The sequence below is a fragment of the Prionailurus viverrinus genome, chromosome C1 (assembly GCF_022837055.1).
Source record: "Prionailurus viverrinus isolate Anna chromosome C1, UM_Priviv_1.0, whole genome shotgun sequence".
NCBI lineage: Eukaryota > Metazoa > Chordata > Mammalia > Carnivora > Felidae > Prionailurus > Prionailurus viverrinus.
In genome coordinates, this window is record NC_062568.1 from 65,785,449 (window position 1) to 65,801,049 (window position 15,601).

Here is a 15,601-nt window from a genome sequence, read left to right on the forward strand (position 1 = left end):
ATTCCTTAGTCATATGGAGGGTACGTAACCTCAATGGTCCTGGGAGCAGGCAGTGGTGTGTTCAAGTGTGGAATAGCCGTGGCGCCTGTCTCACGGTGGGAGTACTATGGTATGTAATTACTATCAGGTACCAAAAGATACGGAATGTTGACCTTAAAATTTCGATGACAAAACCATTCTTTTTTGAGTTTCAATGTTTCTCCAGGAAATAAGCTGATTCATCGTAGATGTACTTTATGGATATCTAAAATCAAATGGTCTCCCTTATTCTGCTATTAATATCAAAAGCCTGGGTGATATTATTTGATATCCACACATTTACTTATCAATAAATACTGTTTTCCAAATTTCAAAACATCCCTAATGCTACATTTCTGCAGATAAACCCTTCCTTATCTTTATTCTGCTTTGAATTTGGGGGCTTCACATAATAGCAGAATAAAAGAAGCATGTATTTATTTTTCTTCCAGTAAAGGTCAGATATAAGTAGGGCTCTTTAGGTGGGAAAAGGAGAACAGGGACAGGGAAATTCCTAGGGGGTTTGTCTTTTTCCCACTGTCTCTAAGTTAATGAAAGCCACTCTAGGATCTCCTTTTCATCATTCAGAAAATAATTGTATAAGGCATCATAATTCCCAAGGGGGAGGGAGTGAGCACTGGAACACTAGGTAGGTGGTGAGAAGATGAATTATTTTCCTCACCTCTTCAGACCCCATCTCAAATCCTTTATGTGATAGACTCATTGGTAACAAATATGCTTATTAAATATTTTTGGCCCCAATATATAGTAGTACCAATCTTGTGGAAAGCCCTTTTTTAAAGCCCAAGTCAAGAGATTTGTCTTATTAAAGATAAATAAATAATAAATAAAATATTGCTATCTTTATGTTAAAAAAATGGAAAGCATAGTTACAACTTAGTCCATATACAAACGGTTTTGTTTTCATAGAAACCTTTCCTATTTGATGCTAATTGTTCTGTTGCTTAGCCTGTTTTTGGAGACCTCTGGTGGCCAATAAAATAATAGAAGCAATCTTTATGAGTTTAGAAGTCTAATAAGAAGAGAGCTTCATTAAACGTATATGGACCAACCCAACTTTCTAGACGTAGGAACATTCTAGAATTCTTACATATGTATTAATTTGAACAATTTTATTCAAAGATCAGATAGAAGGAATACATAAATGGTATTTCAAAGATGTATTTGTAGAAGTTTACAACTGTATTATGCATTTAAAATATACTCATTAAAATTTCAGAACTTTTCACACCTGTAAACCTGATTAACATAATAAAAAAGGGTTATTATGTTCTAGGACAAGAACTGAAGTCTTCTGCTGTTTGAGGAAAAATTTATTTTGTTCTTAAAGACTATTTCCCCTCCATCACATGTACAACCTAAATTATTCATATTTAAATGTTAAAATATATGAGCATTTTATGAAGATCTTATATTTTAAAACATCTTTAAAATATTATATTTTCTATATTAGTGTCCTCTAGATATGTAAAATTACATATAGCCTGTATTCCTTTTAATCAAAATGATAAAATATTGCCATTATTTATTTTGGAGGACAATATTTTGATCTCCATAGGAAAAACATAAAGAACACATGTGGAGTAACTAACACTCATTATCAATATAGTTTTTAAATCTACAGTGCCAGTCATTTAAAAAAGGTTAGAATGTTACCTGAGGTAGTTGTTGTCGTGTGTGTGTGGGGGGGGGGGGGGGTTGTGTGTGTTGAGTGTCGTGTATATATATATGCACCCTGTTTTCAACCATATTTATAGATAAAATTGCTTACATCATTTCAGCAGATATTAATGTAATCTATTTCACAGTACACAACTGTTCCAATACCAAAATTGAGGGCTCACCACAAAATGAGAGAAAACAAATGTTTGACGTGCATTGTGTTGGAGTAACTGACATAATACAGGGAAATATAGCAAATAAATGATACCTGAATTCTTTGTTTTCATTATAGTGAATTTTAACCTGCCAAAAAAAATATGATTTAAGTAAGCAACTAGTAAGTGAACATTATAAGGGGTTTCCAAAAGGAAATTAAGGTATATGCTTGTGTCAAGATCAAAAACTCCAGACAGTTGAGGCATTAAGTGACTTTCTAACTTAGATTCTTTGAGAGGATCAGATGATAATGTAAAGAGCCCTTACCTTGTAGCACTTCCCATCTGATTTTTCTGCAGATGGATTATTGGTTGGGTTTTAGATCATCTAGTTTGATCTCCCTCTGCCCTCATTGGTTCTGGCTAAGTGTGGAGAAACGTGAGTCTGAGCAGGTGTGTCTGGTTGTATTAACACACCCAATAAAAATGATCTCAAGGAGACACTCCTGAGGGGGATACTGTAGACCTGTGCACAAGTTAAGACATGTGAAAGCACATAAAGTAACTCAATAAAAGGAAGAAACGTTTTGTTGTGTGAATTAAGCATTTTGAATTCTTTTTCATCACAGATTCAGTGTATACAGAACGTTACATGGGTTTGCCGACTCCACAAGACAACCTTGACTATTACAAGGTAAGAGATGAGAAACCAGATCCATTTTATAACCTATTTATAAGTTGTTTAAGAACATTTTTAAGTGTATCTATTCTAGAAAATATATATTTTTTATTTCCAACAAAATTCTTGTTAAAAAGAAATAACACAGGTGGTTTAGAGATACTCCAATAGCTTCCTCTACTATATTCTGCATAATTACAGTCTTTATCGTATGCTATATAGGTCACAATATGCATTCATTTGGAAATACAAAGCAACACCAGATAATTACTTTAATTATAAAAATTTCATTTAGAAAACATGTCAAATTCAACATATTCCTTTAGAGCCCAGAAGACTCTCTAAACCTTTAGCTATATATTAAAATGTCTATGGTATTATCATAATTAAGATGTATGTACAAGCCTATGATTTTCTTCTTCATACCAACTATGTACAGTTTGTTCGAACCAGGTTTGAGTAAAATAGGTGACGAGTAGGTACAGTTGGGCAACGCCCTGCAAAGCCCTTGAACCCACATTACTGAATAGCATCCAACATGGCTGGCTGATGGGAGGCAAGTGGGCAGGTTGCTCTTCAGACAAGCTGTAGCATTTAGAATGTGGCCCGGAAGCAATGCTCATTGGCAGCGGCCTGTTCTAGTGTGGATGCCATGGCGGAGCCAGAGCACTGTCTCTGGTGCCACACTGGTGTCGCCGGGAGTGCTAGCCTAAGTCTAGGGACCTGTGTGGCACTTGGGCCCTTCCAAAACTTTCCTGAGTCTATCTGTCACGTTTGTTGAAAACGCCAAAACTTGCAGATGACAAAGTAAATCATCTCGTGTTTACATTCTCTGAGGGAAATTCAAAACTCTTCTCAGGACAGTGAATTAAAAAGCAAAAAAAACAAAAAGAGGAGTAAGTTACCAAGATTTCTCATCTGTGCCACAAGTCTCTGTACACGGGCTTCTGAGCAGTATTTGTACATTTCTGTAAGGTGCCGCCATTGCTATAGATTCTGAATCCGTGTGGTCAAAACACAATAAAACTCAAATGTTGAGTTTTGCAACTTAAGTATACACAGTTTAGTTTTCTCCCTTTGTGCTTTATTTGTGAAGGCTCAAGGCAGAGGCCGTGCAGGGAGGAGCGTGTGGCTGTGTCTGGGCCTGCGTGTGTGTTTTCATCTGTTTTTCGGTCGAGATAGGAAAGTGACGACCTGTAATGTGACATGCACAAATCATCTTCCACTGCAAAGCGGTCCCATAGTCAGGTTGTCCCCATTTCCACTGGTTGTCCCCCCTAATACTTTGGACTCAATTCTTCCCATTCTGTCTCCTCCACATCCGATAAGCTGCTGTAGACATCCTTTCCTTTCTTCGGCACCACTTTGCTGCTGTCACATGACTACCTGCTTTTGTAATAATAACCCAACTGGTGTCCCCTTCGCTTGTCTTTCTACACTCCAGTCTATACCACAAAGAGGTGTGAGATTAATCCTCACATTCTCACATACAACACTTTCATGGATCTTTTGTGTGACTCAGCTGAATCCAACCCTCAGTCTTTAACCACGTGGTCAGCCTCCTTCTCACAGTGGTCTAGTTCGCTTGCAATGGTCACTGCTCTCTGAATATTTCTGGACTTTTCCCTGTTCTGTTCTTATGCCTGGAATGTCATTGCCCCTATATAGCCATTTACTAGGAAATCTGTACTCCTCTTCCAGTGGACTGACATCCCCTTTGGCTCTTAGGACGTTTTCTCGTATATCTCTTACTCTTCAGGTTATCTTGAATTCATGGTTATTTTGTAGTCCCTTTTCCCCTCAGCACTATTATTAACTGTTCAAGTCTTTACTGGACATTGTGTTCTTTAGATTACCCAATATGAACCCGAAAACCTTGCCTGATTTAATGTAAGAACTTTTTGAAGGAAAACAATTCTTACACAAATTGCATATCTCCATCACTTCTCTCATTTTCCATCTGGAGTTTTCTTGTCCGTAACTTGACCAGGACGCTTACGGTATGGCGTATTTGCTGGGTTGCTGAAGGGTTTTCCAAAGTATCCCAAAGTACTAAAAACTCCTGGAACCGAGGTGTACTGTCCAGGACCCTAACCCTGGCTCTAGAATCTGCTGGATGTTAAGTCAAAAGTTCATTTTAAAAATCCCGTTCTGAACAAGTCTTTGAACCTAGAAGCACAGGGTCAAGTCCAAACCCTGACGTCTAGGGAAGTCCACGCCACCTACCCTAACTTCCCTCGAGGAACATCAGCCACCAGGGCGTTTCCTCTTGGGCCAGCCCTCCCCCGCTAGGATGATGGATTTTAATCTACCATTTCATCCTGCGTCGTTCTCCGGATTTTCCTGTACGCTCCTCATTCCCACAGCGATCCCGCTCTTCCTCACCTCTGCTTGCCCCGAGGTGACCACGTTCATCTCTCCCCTTAGGTGTTCGCTGCATGAGGTCGTCATGTAAATAGAAGTCCCTTCCCACTGCCAATGGCAACACGCGCACACTGGGTGCACAGAGTCACTCTTACACTTCACTGTACAGATGGCACCCGAGGACTGTTTAATCCTTCCACGCCAGGAGTCGAGTTTTCTTGGCACAAAATTCAGTGCTGGCAATGGACACATTAAAACTGCCAGTACCAGGGCGCTAAAGGTTCCCAATGTGTTACTCAGAGGAATGATTTGGGCGGGTGAGAGTTAAGGTGTGTAGGGAAAGTGAGGCAAAGGCGTTCACTGAATTGTTTCCACCCTGGTAAGTTGCTTCCTCAGAGTGTGGAGAGCTGAATCTAAGTGCCTATATTTGGTGCACAGCAGGCTTTAGAATAAAGCTGCCCTCCTTTGTTTTTTAAATAAGCCTGTGCTTTTGTCTCTGGCAAGAATACATTCAAAGATTCTATTTTCCTCCGAGGCCCCAGCTGCCCCTCTGGACCCCATCTTTTACTTTTCTTTCCCAGGTTGTTTTTATTTCTCTCTCTCTCTCTGCTTCTCTCCCTCCCTCCCTCCTCCCACCCTTTTGGAAAAGACAAAGAAGACAATTCCTTAGAGGCTTTCAGTACCCTGTGCATGTCTGTGGGTCAGAAGGAGATATTTTGAAAATGGTTCCCATTTAGTCTGACCCACAGACTGTCTTCAATACATCCAGGACAGGAAGGACCAAAGTGTGTGATAAGCAAGTCCCTGATCTTTGTTTACATTTGCAGCTAATGAATCATCAATCAGTAGCCAGGATTATTATAGCCTTTATTAGAGAAGACGATTTTTAATTTAAAAAGAATGAGAAAAAGGATTCATTATTAGGTCATTGATAACCCGGATTTGGAAGAATTTAGAGAAATCCACATCATCACCAAGAGAAGCACATTGTATGAAGTAAAGGTCCGACTTATGATTTAGGAAAGGGAATTTGAGAAACCATTTGTCTACACAAATGGAACAGGTAGGGATGCCATGTATAGTTGTTCAGCTTGTGCACTTCTAAAAGCAGTCTACGCTCCATTCACTAAGACAGGCACCTCTGGGGCTGCATAGAACCAGAAGGAATTCCTTTCCCTACTCTTACAAAGCTGCCATATAGATTAGCAGACCCTAGGACTAAGGCTCAGACCCAAAGCAGTGATACAAACAGTGACTCCCTAAGACCCTTTGTAGATAATCACCCACCTACTGCCAAGTGGCAAGGCAGGAGCACTTTTAAAGGCAGTGAAGCCTGTGGAGACATCTTTTCACTGAAACAGTGAGTTACAGTCCACAGCAGACCAAAATGGTGACAGATTTGAGCAAAGGACTCAGACAGGCCATGAGAAAACCCTCAGCCCCACTGGCAAAAAAGCAAATTGCAGCTGCAGCCATACCTTGAGGAGTATGTTTCTCACTAACACTGATGAGTGGTCTTTCATATGGTCAGTCATAGGTCTTTTAATCACACCTATTAAAAAAATAACATGTGGTAGACTTTCACTCACCCATTCAAGGTGCCTGGTATTTTAATTGTTCAGAAGTTTATTAACTTGTTGGTGAGATAAAGCATGCACACAAAATTTTCAAAGAGAATTAAAAGAGAGTAGGTAATAAACTATGAACTCAAATATGACAGAGTACCCCCTATGTGTGGAAAAGACCAGCGGCTTCCAAATTGTGATGAGCCCCAGGAATTTTGTAGCTTCCGAGCATGTAGGGCAGGGAAAGGAAGTGGCCAAGAAGTTAGGATTTCACCTTTCCCTCCCAAGCCCTCTCAAATGGTGTGCGTATGTAGGGGCGTCCAGTTTCATTTATTTCATTCATTGTTTTCACTCATTCATTCAGTGCTTGCTTCTATGGCCGGACACTCTTCTAAGGTCTTTACGTGGATTATTCTGTTCAGTTCTCCCTCACGTTCTCTGAGATAAGTGCTCTAATTATCTTCCTTTTACTGACACTGAACCTGAGGCACAAAAACGTTACATACATATAGAGACTGAGGGGTGGGAAAGGGTGGGGCACTTATGTGAAGCCAATAAAGAAAGATTTCGGAAATAAAGAGGGAGGCCGCAGACACTCTCTTCGTAGGTTGCAGAGAGGGACGAGGCAGACAGGGCAGCACACACATGAGTAGCAGGTACAGCTGGTTTCCTGGGGATTTGTGAAGCAGGTTGGAGGAACTGACAGATACCATGGAGGCAGGGCTGTGGGAAGAGCAGGCCAAATGGTGGCCTGTAAGGCAGGACATAGACTGGGGCGGGAATGGATTTATGAGTATGCACAGAGAGAGGCAGAAGATCAAGGGCAAGAGAAATGGGGCCCAAGTCCTGAGCCTTGTTGCCAAGAGAAGAGGGCAGCCTGGAACACACAGAAGGGACTGATTTAACTTGTAGAGGAGATTTATTTTGCATTTTGCTCAAAATTTGATAGGCTTTTGGCAAGTGTATGAAACAGTCATAGATTTGGCAGTCTTCTGCTAGCAGATTTGAAATGTTCAATCCTTAAGAACTGCTGCATCGTTAGGTTATGCAAAACAGGGTGCAATTTTGTAAATATGCCATCTTGTACTGATTTGACATTTGTTCTATTATCCCAGAATATGCCAAAGGGAGAGAGACCTTCAGATTTAAGCCAAACCTTAACTTGTTTGTTGAGTGCTGATAAAATGTTGACTGCTGTGTGATCTTTAAAGAAGCCAGTGTTGCTTGGTGAGGCCTGAGGTAGGGCCCCCTGTCGGGTTGATGGGTTCTCTTTCCTTGGCATCTCATGGATACAGTTGTTTGATAGACGTAAACAACTAAAACATCCGACAGAGCGGGTTGAATTCATTTTTTTTCCTTAACACATTTCTGTGGCCTCTGTTTTCTGTGGCGTTAATGGTGCTTCCCAAATTAGCATTAGTTCATGCTCTTTACGAGGTTTTGGTTGCAAGCTGGGGAATGCATCGAGGAAGTCGGTATGCCCGTAATAGCTCACTGAGGTGCTGGCTGGCCGTTAGACCAGTGGCTGTTTGCTTTTTCTACAGAAATCTGGAAATGGTGATGAGTTGCTGGCTGGGATGTGAAGGGACATTGGGACATAACGCTAAGGGGAGAGACTTTGGAGTTAGACCTGTACTCAGATTTGACTTCCACTGTTACTAGCAGTATGAGCTTGGAGAGATTACTTGACTTCTCTGAGCCTCAGTTTCCTCATCTGGATAATGGGGATAGTCAAGCCTACCCCACAGGGTTATTGACAGGATTGAATGATACACCTGCACCTGCCGCGAAGTCAGCTTTCAAAATGTGGCAACTGCCACCGTCATCCTCGGGAAGCAGACTGTCCTTCTGGTTCCTCGATGGCACAAAGGGTAGCTTCAAATTGTCAGAACTTCTGTTTCTTACACTCCTTCCCCGTTCTCATCAGCTCTCTCTTTATTTCAAAAATACAAAGATGTATTTGTTGGAAGGTGACTGAGGAACCAGCATGATCCAACAAGCAGCTACAGATGGTTCTTCTTAGGGCTGAAGGAAAAGCTCCTCACAGAGATGCTGTGGAATCGGCACAGCCACTGGACCAATCCTTCCCACTTCGTTTTGCCAGACTGTTGCTGACAGCGGGGCTCTCCGGAAGTTTCTAGCCTCGGGAGAGTGCCAACCGCACCACCATTGCATCCTCGCCCGTTTATCACTCTGAGCTTCCTTTTTAGTAGCTGGTGATAGACTATTCGGCTTCTAACTTAGTCATCCATTTCCTTTGCTATTTCTGTTGCCATCGATAGGCAAATGGGGATTATCCTATCCCAGTGGGTTAAAATAGCACAATGATATTATTTTTGATCATTAACCACATGTTCAGTGAACATGTCCTCTCTTTCTCTGGCTTGGGGCGAGGCCTTCCACAGGTTCAAGTGTCCCACACAGGGGACAGCCCAGGGTCTGTCTTGATTGAGAAGCCAGGATTCTTGGGTCTAGTAGCGGATGATCCGTGGTGCCAGAGGCGAGGGTGACGCGGCCACGACTTTGGGCAGGGGGGGGGGGAGGGGGAGAAAGGCTCTCTGCAGCCTGAGAGTGGGTGTGGGCCTCCAGGCCGCCGGCTCCTGCCCAGCCGTCCACCTGGAGCAGGGAGGCCCCTCTTGAGGCTTGTCCCTGGGAGCAGGGGGACCATGCATGGAAAAGGCACACCTACCTCCCAGTTGCAGGGGAAGCTTTTGTTTTATTTTTCTCTTGCCGCATTAAAGTATTTGTCTTTCTTTCTTTGTAGTGTAATATTGTTAATGTAAAACAATTTGCATCATGACACTTTTATCACAGTTTTCGTCTTTTTCTCAGTATGTTGCATTTCTCACCATGTCTAGTTCATCACAGCTACAGTGTGTACATCACAACATTTATCTTAGGCTCAGGGTTTTACTTGTTTATAAAAATTGTCTTCTTTCAGCCTGTATTCACTCCATTTAAGAAAAAAAAAAAAAAAGGCAGCCAGAAACTGTTTTGGTCCAAACTCCAGTAGTTATCACATTCCTTGCTAACTGTCCTGCGTATTTATATGTCTCCTAACTATTACTCCGTGTTTCAATGACATTTCTCAGTTTTATGGCTCGTGGAGGTTGTGGGAGCAGCTTTTGCTGTTCACGCTGCCAAGCCAGGAAGGCCCCGTGGGGGCTTTGGGAGGTGAGGTGAAGTGCCGGGGCTGTCCCTGTGGGTCAGGTCTCGGCGGCGAAGTTGAGCGCTGTGGGTGAGCAGAGCGCTGGATTTCATGGGGGGCGGCCCGAGGTGGAGGAAGCCGCCGGGCATGAGCAGGGCTGGCAGCAAGGATTGCTCAGGGGGACGCCGACGGGAGCGCCAGGGCCTGGGGCTCCCGTTACCGACGGGACGGCCGTTCCCTGTTCGCGGGCAGTGTTCAAGCCCCAGCCTCCAGCTCCTCAAGCTTTGAATCCTACTCTGTGCTTCGGGGAGAGTGATTTCGACCCTTCCCTCTCTGGCGAGAACAAACCTCTCAGGGCTCCGCATCAGCGGCCTCGTGGGAAAACACGCCTGCCGAGTCTCGCAGGGCTGTGCAGACCAGCTCCCTCTCGCTTAGTTCAGCCTGAGAAGGCGTGGGAACCCAGCGCGAAGGATACCCGGTGTCCTTGCGCGTTACAGATTCCACGACCGTCACTTAACAGCCTGTTTCTCCCTGCTCCTCTGCTGGAAGACCACATCAGGAGCTGCTGGGAATTTTAGTGGCCTCAGCCCGGCAAGGCAAGCGAAAGCCTCCGCCGTCAGACCCCGTGCCCAGCGGACACTTCCTACAGGTGTAACCTAGTGCAAGTTGCTCACTTCTGAATTTGGGAGCCTCCATGGAGAAAGGAGGGTTTCTACAGACCTCTTTCACAGGAATGTTGGCAGGATTGAGCAGAGCAGTGTTTTTACAAATATTCCCATTTCACAGAAAACAGGATTCAGGGAGCAGCATGCCTCCAGGTGCACAGCTCACCGATGTTGAAACGGGATAGAACACAAAGCCTCTCACATTAGCCCCATCCCCTTCCTGCCAGACCATCGGGGTTCCCATCAAAAAATACGAAGCTGGTGTTAGCTACAAAGATGTCTGTGGAATACAAACCTTGGCACTCGTAACGTTGACTTTGACCTCCCGAGATGCTGAAGACATAGCTGGATGATTTTTGAAGCTACGGGAAGACGACTGGCCCTTCCTCTGTCCGACCCATAAGGAGACAATAGAAGCCAACTCCAGCTCACCCTCCTCCCAAAGGCACTAGGATGTCTGTGTGACACTTGTACCTTCATCCCAGCTTTGTAAATGTCCCCAAACCAAGACAAGATGACCATGAAGGCCCCGCCCCCAACCTAGAAGTCCTGCCTGCCTGAGGCCAGTCTTCAAAAAGCTAACCTCTCAATGTTTTGCCCTATTTCTCTGGCTGATTTGGGAATGGCTTGCTCCAATAGCAGGATTTTCCCTAATACAGAATGAGGCAGATAACAACAACCCACTGATTTTCTGAGGCCACTCTTGATCTTTTTCACCCCTTTCCCCTCCCATATGTTACATTTGCCTAGACTTGAAACATCTGTTCCAAAAGAGGTAATACTTGCTCCTCATTCATTGCCTAGCAATGTGGACCAAAGTTCATGTGACATATTGCAGAGTATGTTCAGTTGCAAATGCTATGTACAGGCTCTTTGAAATGTAGCATGTATGGCACCATGTGACACATGGTTGCCATGGCAATACACTTTTTGGCTGAACTACAGCATAAGCCCATGGAACATACATTGCTAATATGAGACTCTGCCCTGTGCTAATGCATAGGACACAGCCAATCTGGGATCTGGGACTCAAGGGGTTTTGCCTGCAGCCCTGGTGGCAGGTGCCCTCTGCCTGCGTGTGCAGGGAAGATGTGACATCCTCCCTTTCCAGTCCTGTCTCCCAGGCACAGGGCATGCTGTGCATTCTGCCATGCATGGAGACAGCATTTGCTTAAATATCGGTTTGCTATATTTTGTATCAAAGGGGGCCCCAGCTGAAAACATTTTATTTTGTAAACTGAAGTGAAAAATCAGTTTATGGCAGATCTTTTTTTGAATAATGACATTCTTTTTCCCAATTCCAGAATTCAACAGTCATGAGCAGAGCTGAAAATTTTAAACAAGTTGAGTACCTCCTTATTCATGGAACAGCAGATGGTGAGTTTCAGTTAATTAGACTTTTTAGTATCACAGACAGGTTTGCAATTTCACTACTGACAAAACAAAAGCATGAGGGGCAAGACTGTTACATTTACTTCAATAAAACAGTGTTGCTTTCCACAACTCACTTGTCTTGGGCTAAATGGGATGCTAAGTCCTAGAACTTCAAATAGTCCCTTTCTTCTTGTGCCTTTCCCACCCTTCCTATCAGAAAAGGAGCTGCTATTAGTTACTTTATGATTCCTTTCTCTCCCTGCAGATAACGTTCACTTTCAGCAGTCAGCTCAGATCTCCAAAGCCCTGGTGGATGCCGGAGTGGATTTCCAAGCAATGGTACAGCAAAACTTGGTGGAAACGGAGGGAACTTGCTGGTGGGGTCTAGTTGCCCCTCTCTGGGCTCCTTCTCCTCAGGCAGCCCCAGGACACGGGGACAGAATTAAAAGGGTTTTTATTTTTCCAATAAGAAGCTGGAAGTGATATCCTTAAAGCCATAGGCAGAGTAGTGTTCGATACTATTAGAGACTTGGGGGTTGAGACGCACAATATTGCATATCTGGGGAGTGTCAAAACACTGCTCTCCTATCCATGTGGTTGTTCAGTCTCCCTGTTTTGATTCAAAAGTAATCACTTAGTAAATGTGTGGCAGACTAATTCTAAAGTGGAACCAGCATGATAATAGCTCAGCTCCAGTATGGAAATTCATTTCTGTCTAGGATGTATTACTAGCCTTTCTAACACCAGTGGGACATTAATAATCAGCACGGCTGCGTTACCTTTTGTTGAACAGCCACAGGTAATGAACAGTTAGGCTTGTTTTGTGGAGTTGGAAATGGCTAGAGCTGTTGTTGTCTATATAGAAGGATGCTTCTAGATATTAAGTGAAATTCATTTTCTGCAATAGACCTTTTCAGGTCAAGAAGGAAAAAGAGACTGTGTGTGTATATAACCAACGTATAAATATGTATGTATGTGTGTATATTTATATGTACGTGTATGTGTGTGTTACACTAAATATTTTTGTGTAAATCGCTTTCTTGCCTGTATCCACTAGAAAACCTGCTTTCCCTCACTGTCTTCTCACACACACACCCTTTGCTCTGTGATCAGTTCACAGAGTGGAGCAGTTATTTGATACCAAAAACAAACAAATGAAAAAAACAAACCCCAAACCTGGTATATATCTTTTGGGTCAGATTCTTTTAAGAGGTCGATGTTTATTTGTCTACTATTCAAAGAAGAGACACGATGCTTTAATTAGGCAATTTTTTAAAGTTCATTTATGTCTCCATACTCTATGGTTGCCCAGTAGTGACTTCCCACTTATTTAATGTAGGATGAATTGATACATTTTTGCCTCGGGTCAGCTCTTTCATAAATAGCAGACACACAGATAGAAAATTCCAGTGAAAAATCAAAGTGTGTTTGCAAATAATACATTTGACTTTTGACCTCCTGTTAAACATATATGAAATATTGAAATAGATTTTTCTAGCTCCTTGGTAACATAGGAGTGCATACGAGTGCTTTTAACAAACTCATTTATTCTAATATCGTTTCTCTCACTACAGTGTAGGAGTAATCTGACACTTGATAACACTTAATTAAAACTAGTGTGCTTAATGGGGTAAACATTCTTTCCTATGCATGAGGTGGTTCTGGGGCCTTTGAGCCAGATCTTAAAATGGACTTGGATAGTTTCATTAGAACATGTGTATATCCTTAAAATAACGTTTTAATTCTATGTATGCTTGTTGAGAGCTTATTTGAATTATTTTTTTTACAAAAAAAGGAGACAACTGGCTTCCTACTTCTGACCTTTTTCTTCCTCTGCAGTGGTATACGGACGAAGACCATGGAATTGCCAGCGGCCCAGCCCACCAACACATATACACCCACATGAGCCACTTCATAAAACAATGCTTCTCTTTACCTTAGCACCTCAAACGGCTTGCCAAACCTCAGTGAAAGCCATTTTTGTTCTGTCTCAAAGCTGCACTGTTATGATGATCGTGGAAAAAAAAAAGTACACGCAAATCGAGAAATTCAGCATTACTCTTGTTCCCAAATTTCATATCTATAGCCCTAAGAAGGGACTTCTGTCTTCATGACAGATTATTACCTTCCGCAAGTTTGAAGTATTCCGTCTGTTTCTGTTTATTATTTAAAATCATTACCACATCAGTTGCTGAAACAACTAGGAGTTGTTCGTATGGGAGCTCTGCATAGGTTCCCTGGGAAGCGTTCATCTTTTTCTAACTGGACCAGCCCATGCGTGCTCTCTTCTTTAAAGGGAACGCAGTGATGTCCCTGAAGCGGGGGTGAGAGAGGGAGGGTTAGGGAAAGAAGTGAGGAGGCATGGCTGGGAAGTCAAGTCCAAGCCCAATGACCCGACCAGACTACGGTCAGCAACTCTTGGAGGAGAGCTGTTCACAGCTAGATGGGCACGGTTTTCTGAGAAAGATTATTTAACCAGTCTCAGGAAATCATAAATGCAAGCACCGACTTCTAAGTAAAACCACAGCAGTTGAATAGACTCCAAAGAAATGAGAAGGAAACTGGCAACAAAGCAAGGCCCGCAGGTGCTGGTTATGGCTACAGGTGCTACGAAAGCACAGCAAGGGTGAGGGGAAAGTACTGCCAACGGGCTTCATAAAATACTGATGTTTCCTGCTGAGGGAGGCAGCCTGGAACTGAGATGTGAGCACATCAGCTTGCCCTGTTAAAAGATGAAAATATTTGTATCACATATTCTAACTTGAAGGAGTCCTTGCATCAGTTTTTCTCATGTCATTTCTCTGAGCGTCTTAATTAAAAGGGGATTTTAACTTCCTTGGACTTGTTTTTAAAAACTGAAAATAAACCGCAAAGTGATGTATTATTATTCCCGTTCTACATCCTGTGGAATTTCTCCTGGTCGTCGAATAAATGTTCCTTCATTTTTTCAGAGGTAATGCATTTTGTGTCTTGAATGAGACCTAAACCACACTGGCATATGGACACGCTTATCCAGAAAGGCTCTTGTTTATTTTGCTTGTTATCCCAGACTGCCTTGTAAACATGGAGAGAGTTCAGTTTTTGTTAAAAAAAAAAAAAAAAAAAGCCAGATACATAAAAATGTGTTAAATTAAGCAGTTCATAGGGTTTTTATGTAATACATATATAATTTCTGTTATCACACACACATACATAGCATTTGAAAAACCCAAATAATTTTTATTTTTTATGTAATTTATAATTTTATTCCAGGAAACTACGATGACGCTCATATTATAGGAACAAATAACATCAACAATATCATCTCAGTATAGGTTAAGAAAAAATTCAATTACTTAAGGGTTGAATTATTTGTGGCTGACACATCTATATTAATGAAGGCATAGATTTCAGATGCTGAATTTAGCCTAACAGATAACTGAGGAAATGTGATTTTTTTTGTTCCGTTACCTGCAAAATGGCCTCATTTAAAAAAAATTGATTTTACGAACTCAGACTTAGCTTCAGACCATTTGCTGGAAAAAGTTATCTCAGAGTGAGCTCCAGCATAAAAATCTAAAAGTAGAAGAAATGGAAAAAATCTATCAATTCAACATAAGACCAGTGAGTCACACATAGGAATGGACAGAGGGTTGTGAAATTCAGCTTCAGTTGTACTTCGGGACCATGTCATTGAAGAGCTTCACCTTAAGTCTCAAACCCCACTCACCCATTAGAGACATAAATTGACCTTCAAACCTATAAAGCCCCTGTCATAATTCTATTTCTTAATAGAGTTCAATCATCATGAATGGGCCAATCCCTGCAGAGCTCTATATCTAGAAACAGTAGTCATAGATCATATGTCCACACCCTGTACTGAATTAATAGTCACAAAAACAAGTAGAAATTCTTTTAATTGAAACCAAATATTGTGCAATATCAGATGTTGTACAGATATTCAGACCATT

The 15,601-nt window shown here is 42.2% G+C and overlaps 1 protein-coding gene across 1 annotated transcript in view; it reads left to right on the forward strand.

The window, feature by feature from the left end:
- DPP4 (dipeptidyl peptidase 4) overlaps positions 1 to 14,601 on the forward strand; it is a 79,164-nt gene extending 64,563 nt beyond the window's left edge. Inside the window, exons 22-26 of the mRNA XM_047873595.1 lie at positions 10 to 109; positions 2,486 to 2,550; positions 11,582 to 11,654; positions 11,917 to 11,990; positions 13,491 to 14,601. Coding sequence (XP_047729551.1) covers positions 10 to 109; positions 2,486 to 2,550; positions 11,582 to 11,654; positions 11,917 to 11,990; positions 13,491 to 13,592 — 414 coding nt within the window. The 3' untranslated portion in view covers positions 13,593 to 14,601. The remainder of the gene's footprint in view (positions 1 to 9; positions 110 to 2,485; positions 2,551 to 11,581; positions 11,655 to 11,916; positions 11,991 to 13,490) is intronic.
- Positions 14,602 to 15,601: the final 1,000 nt, after the last annotated feature.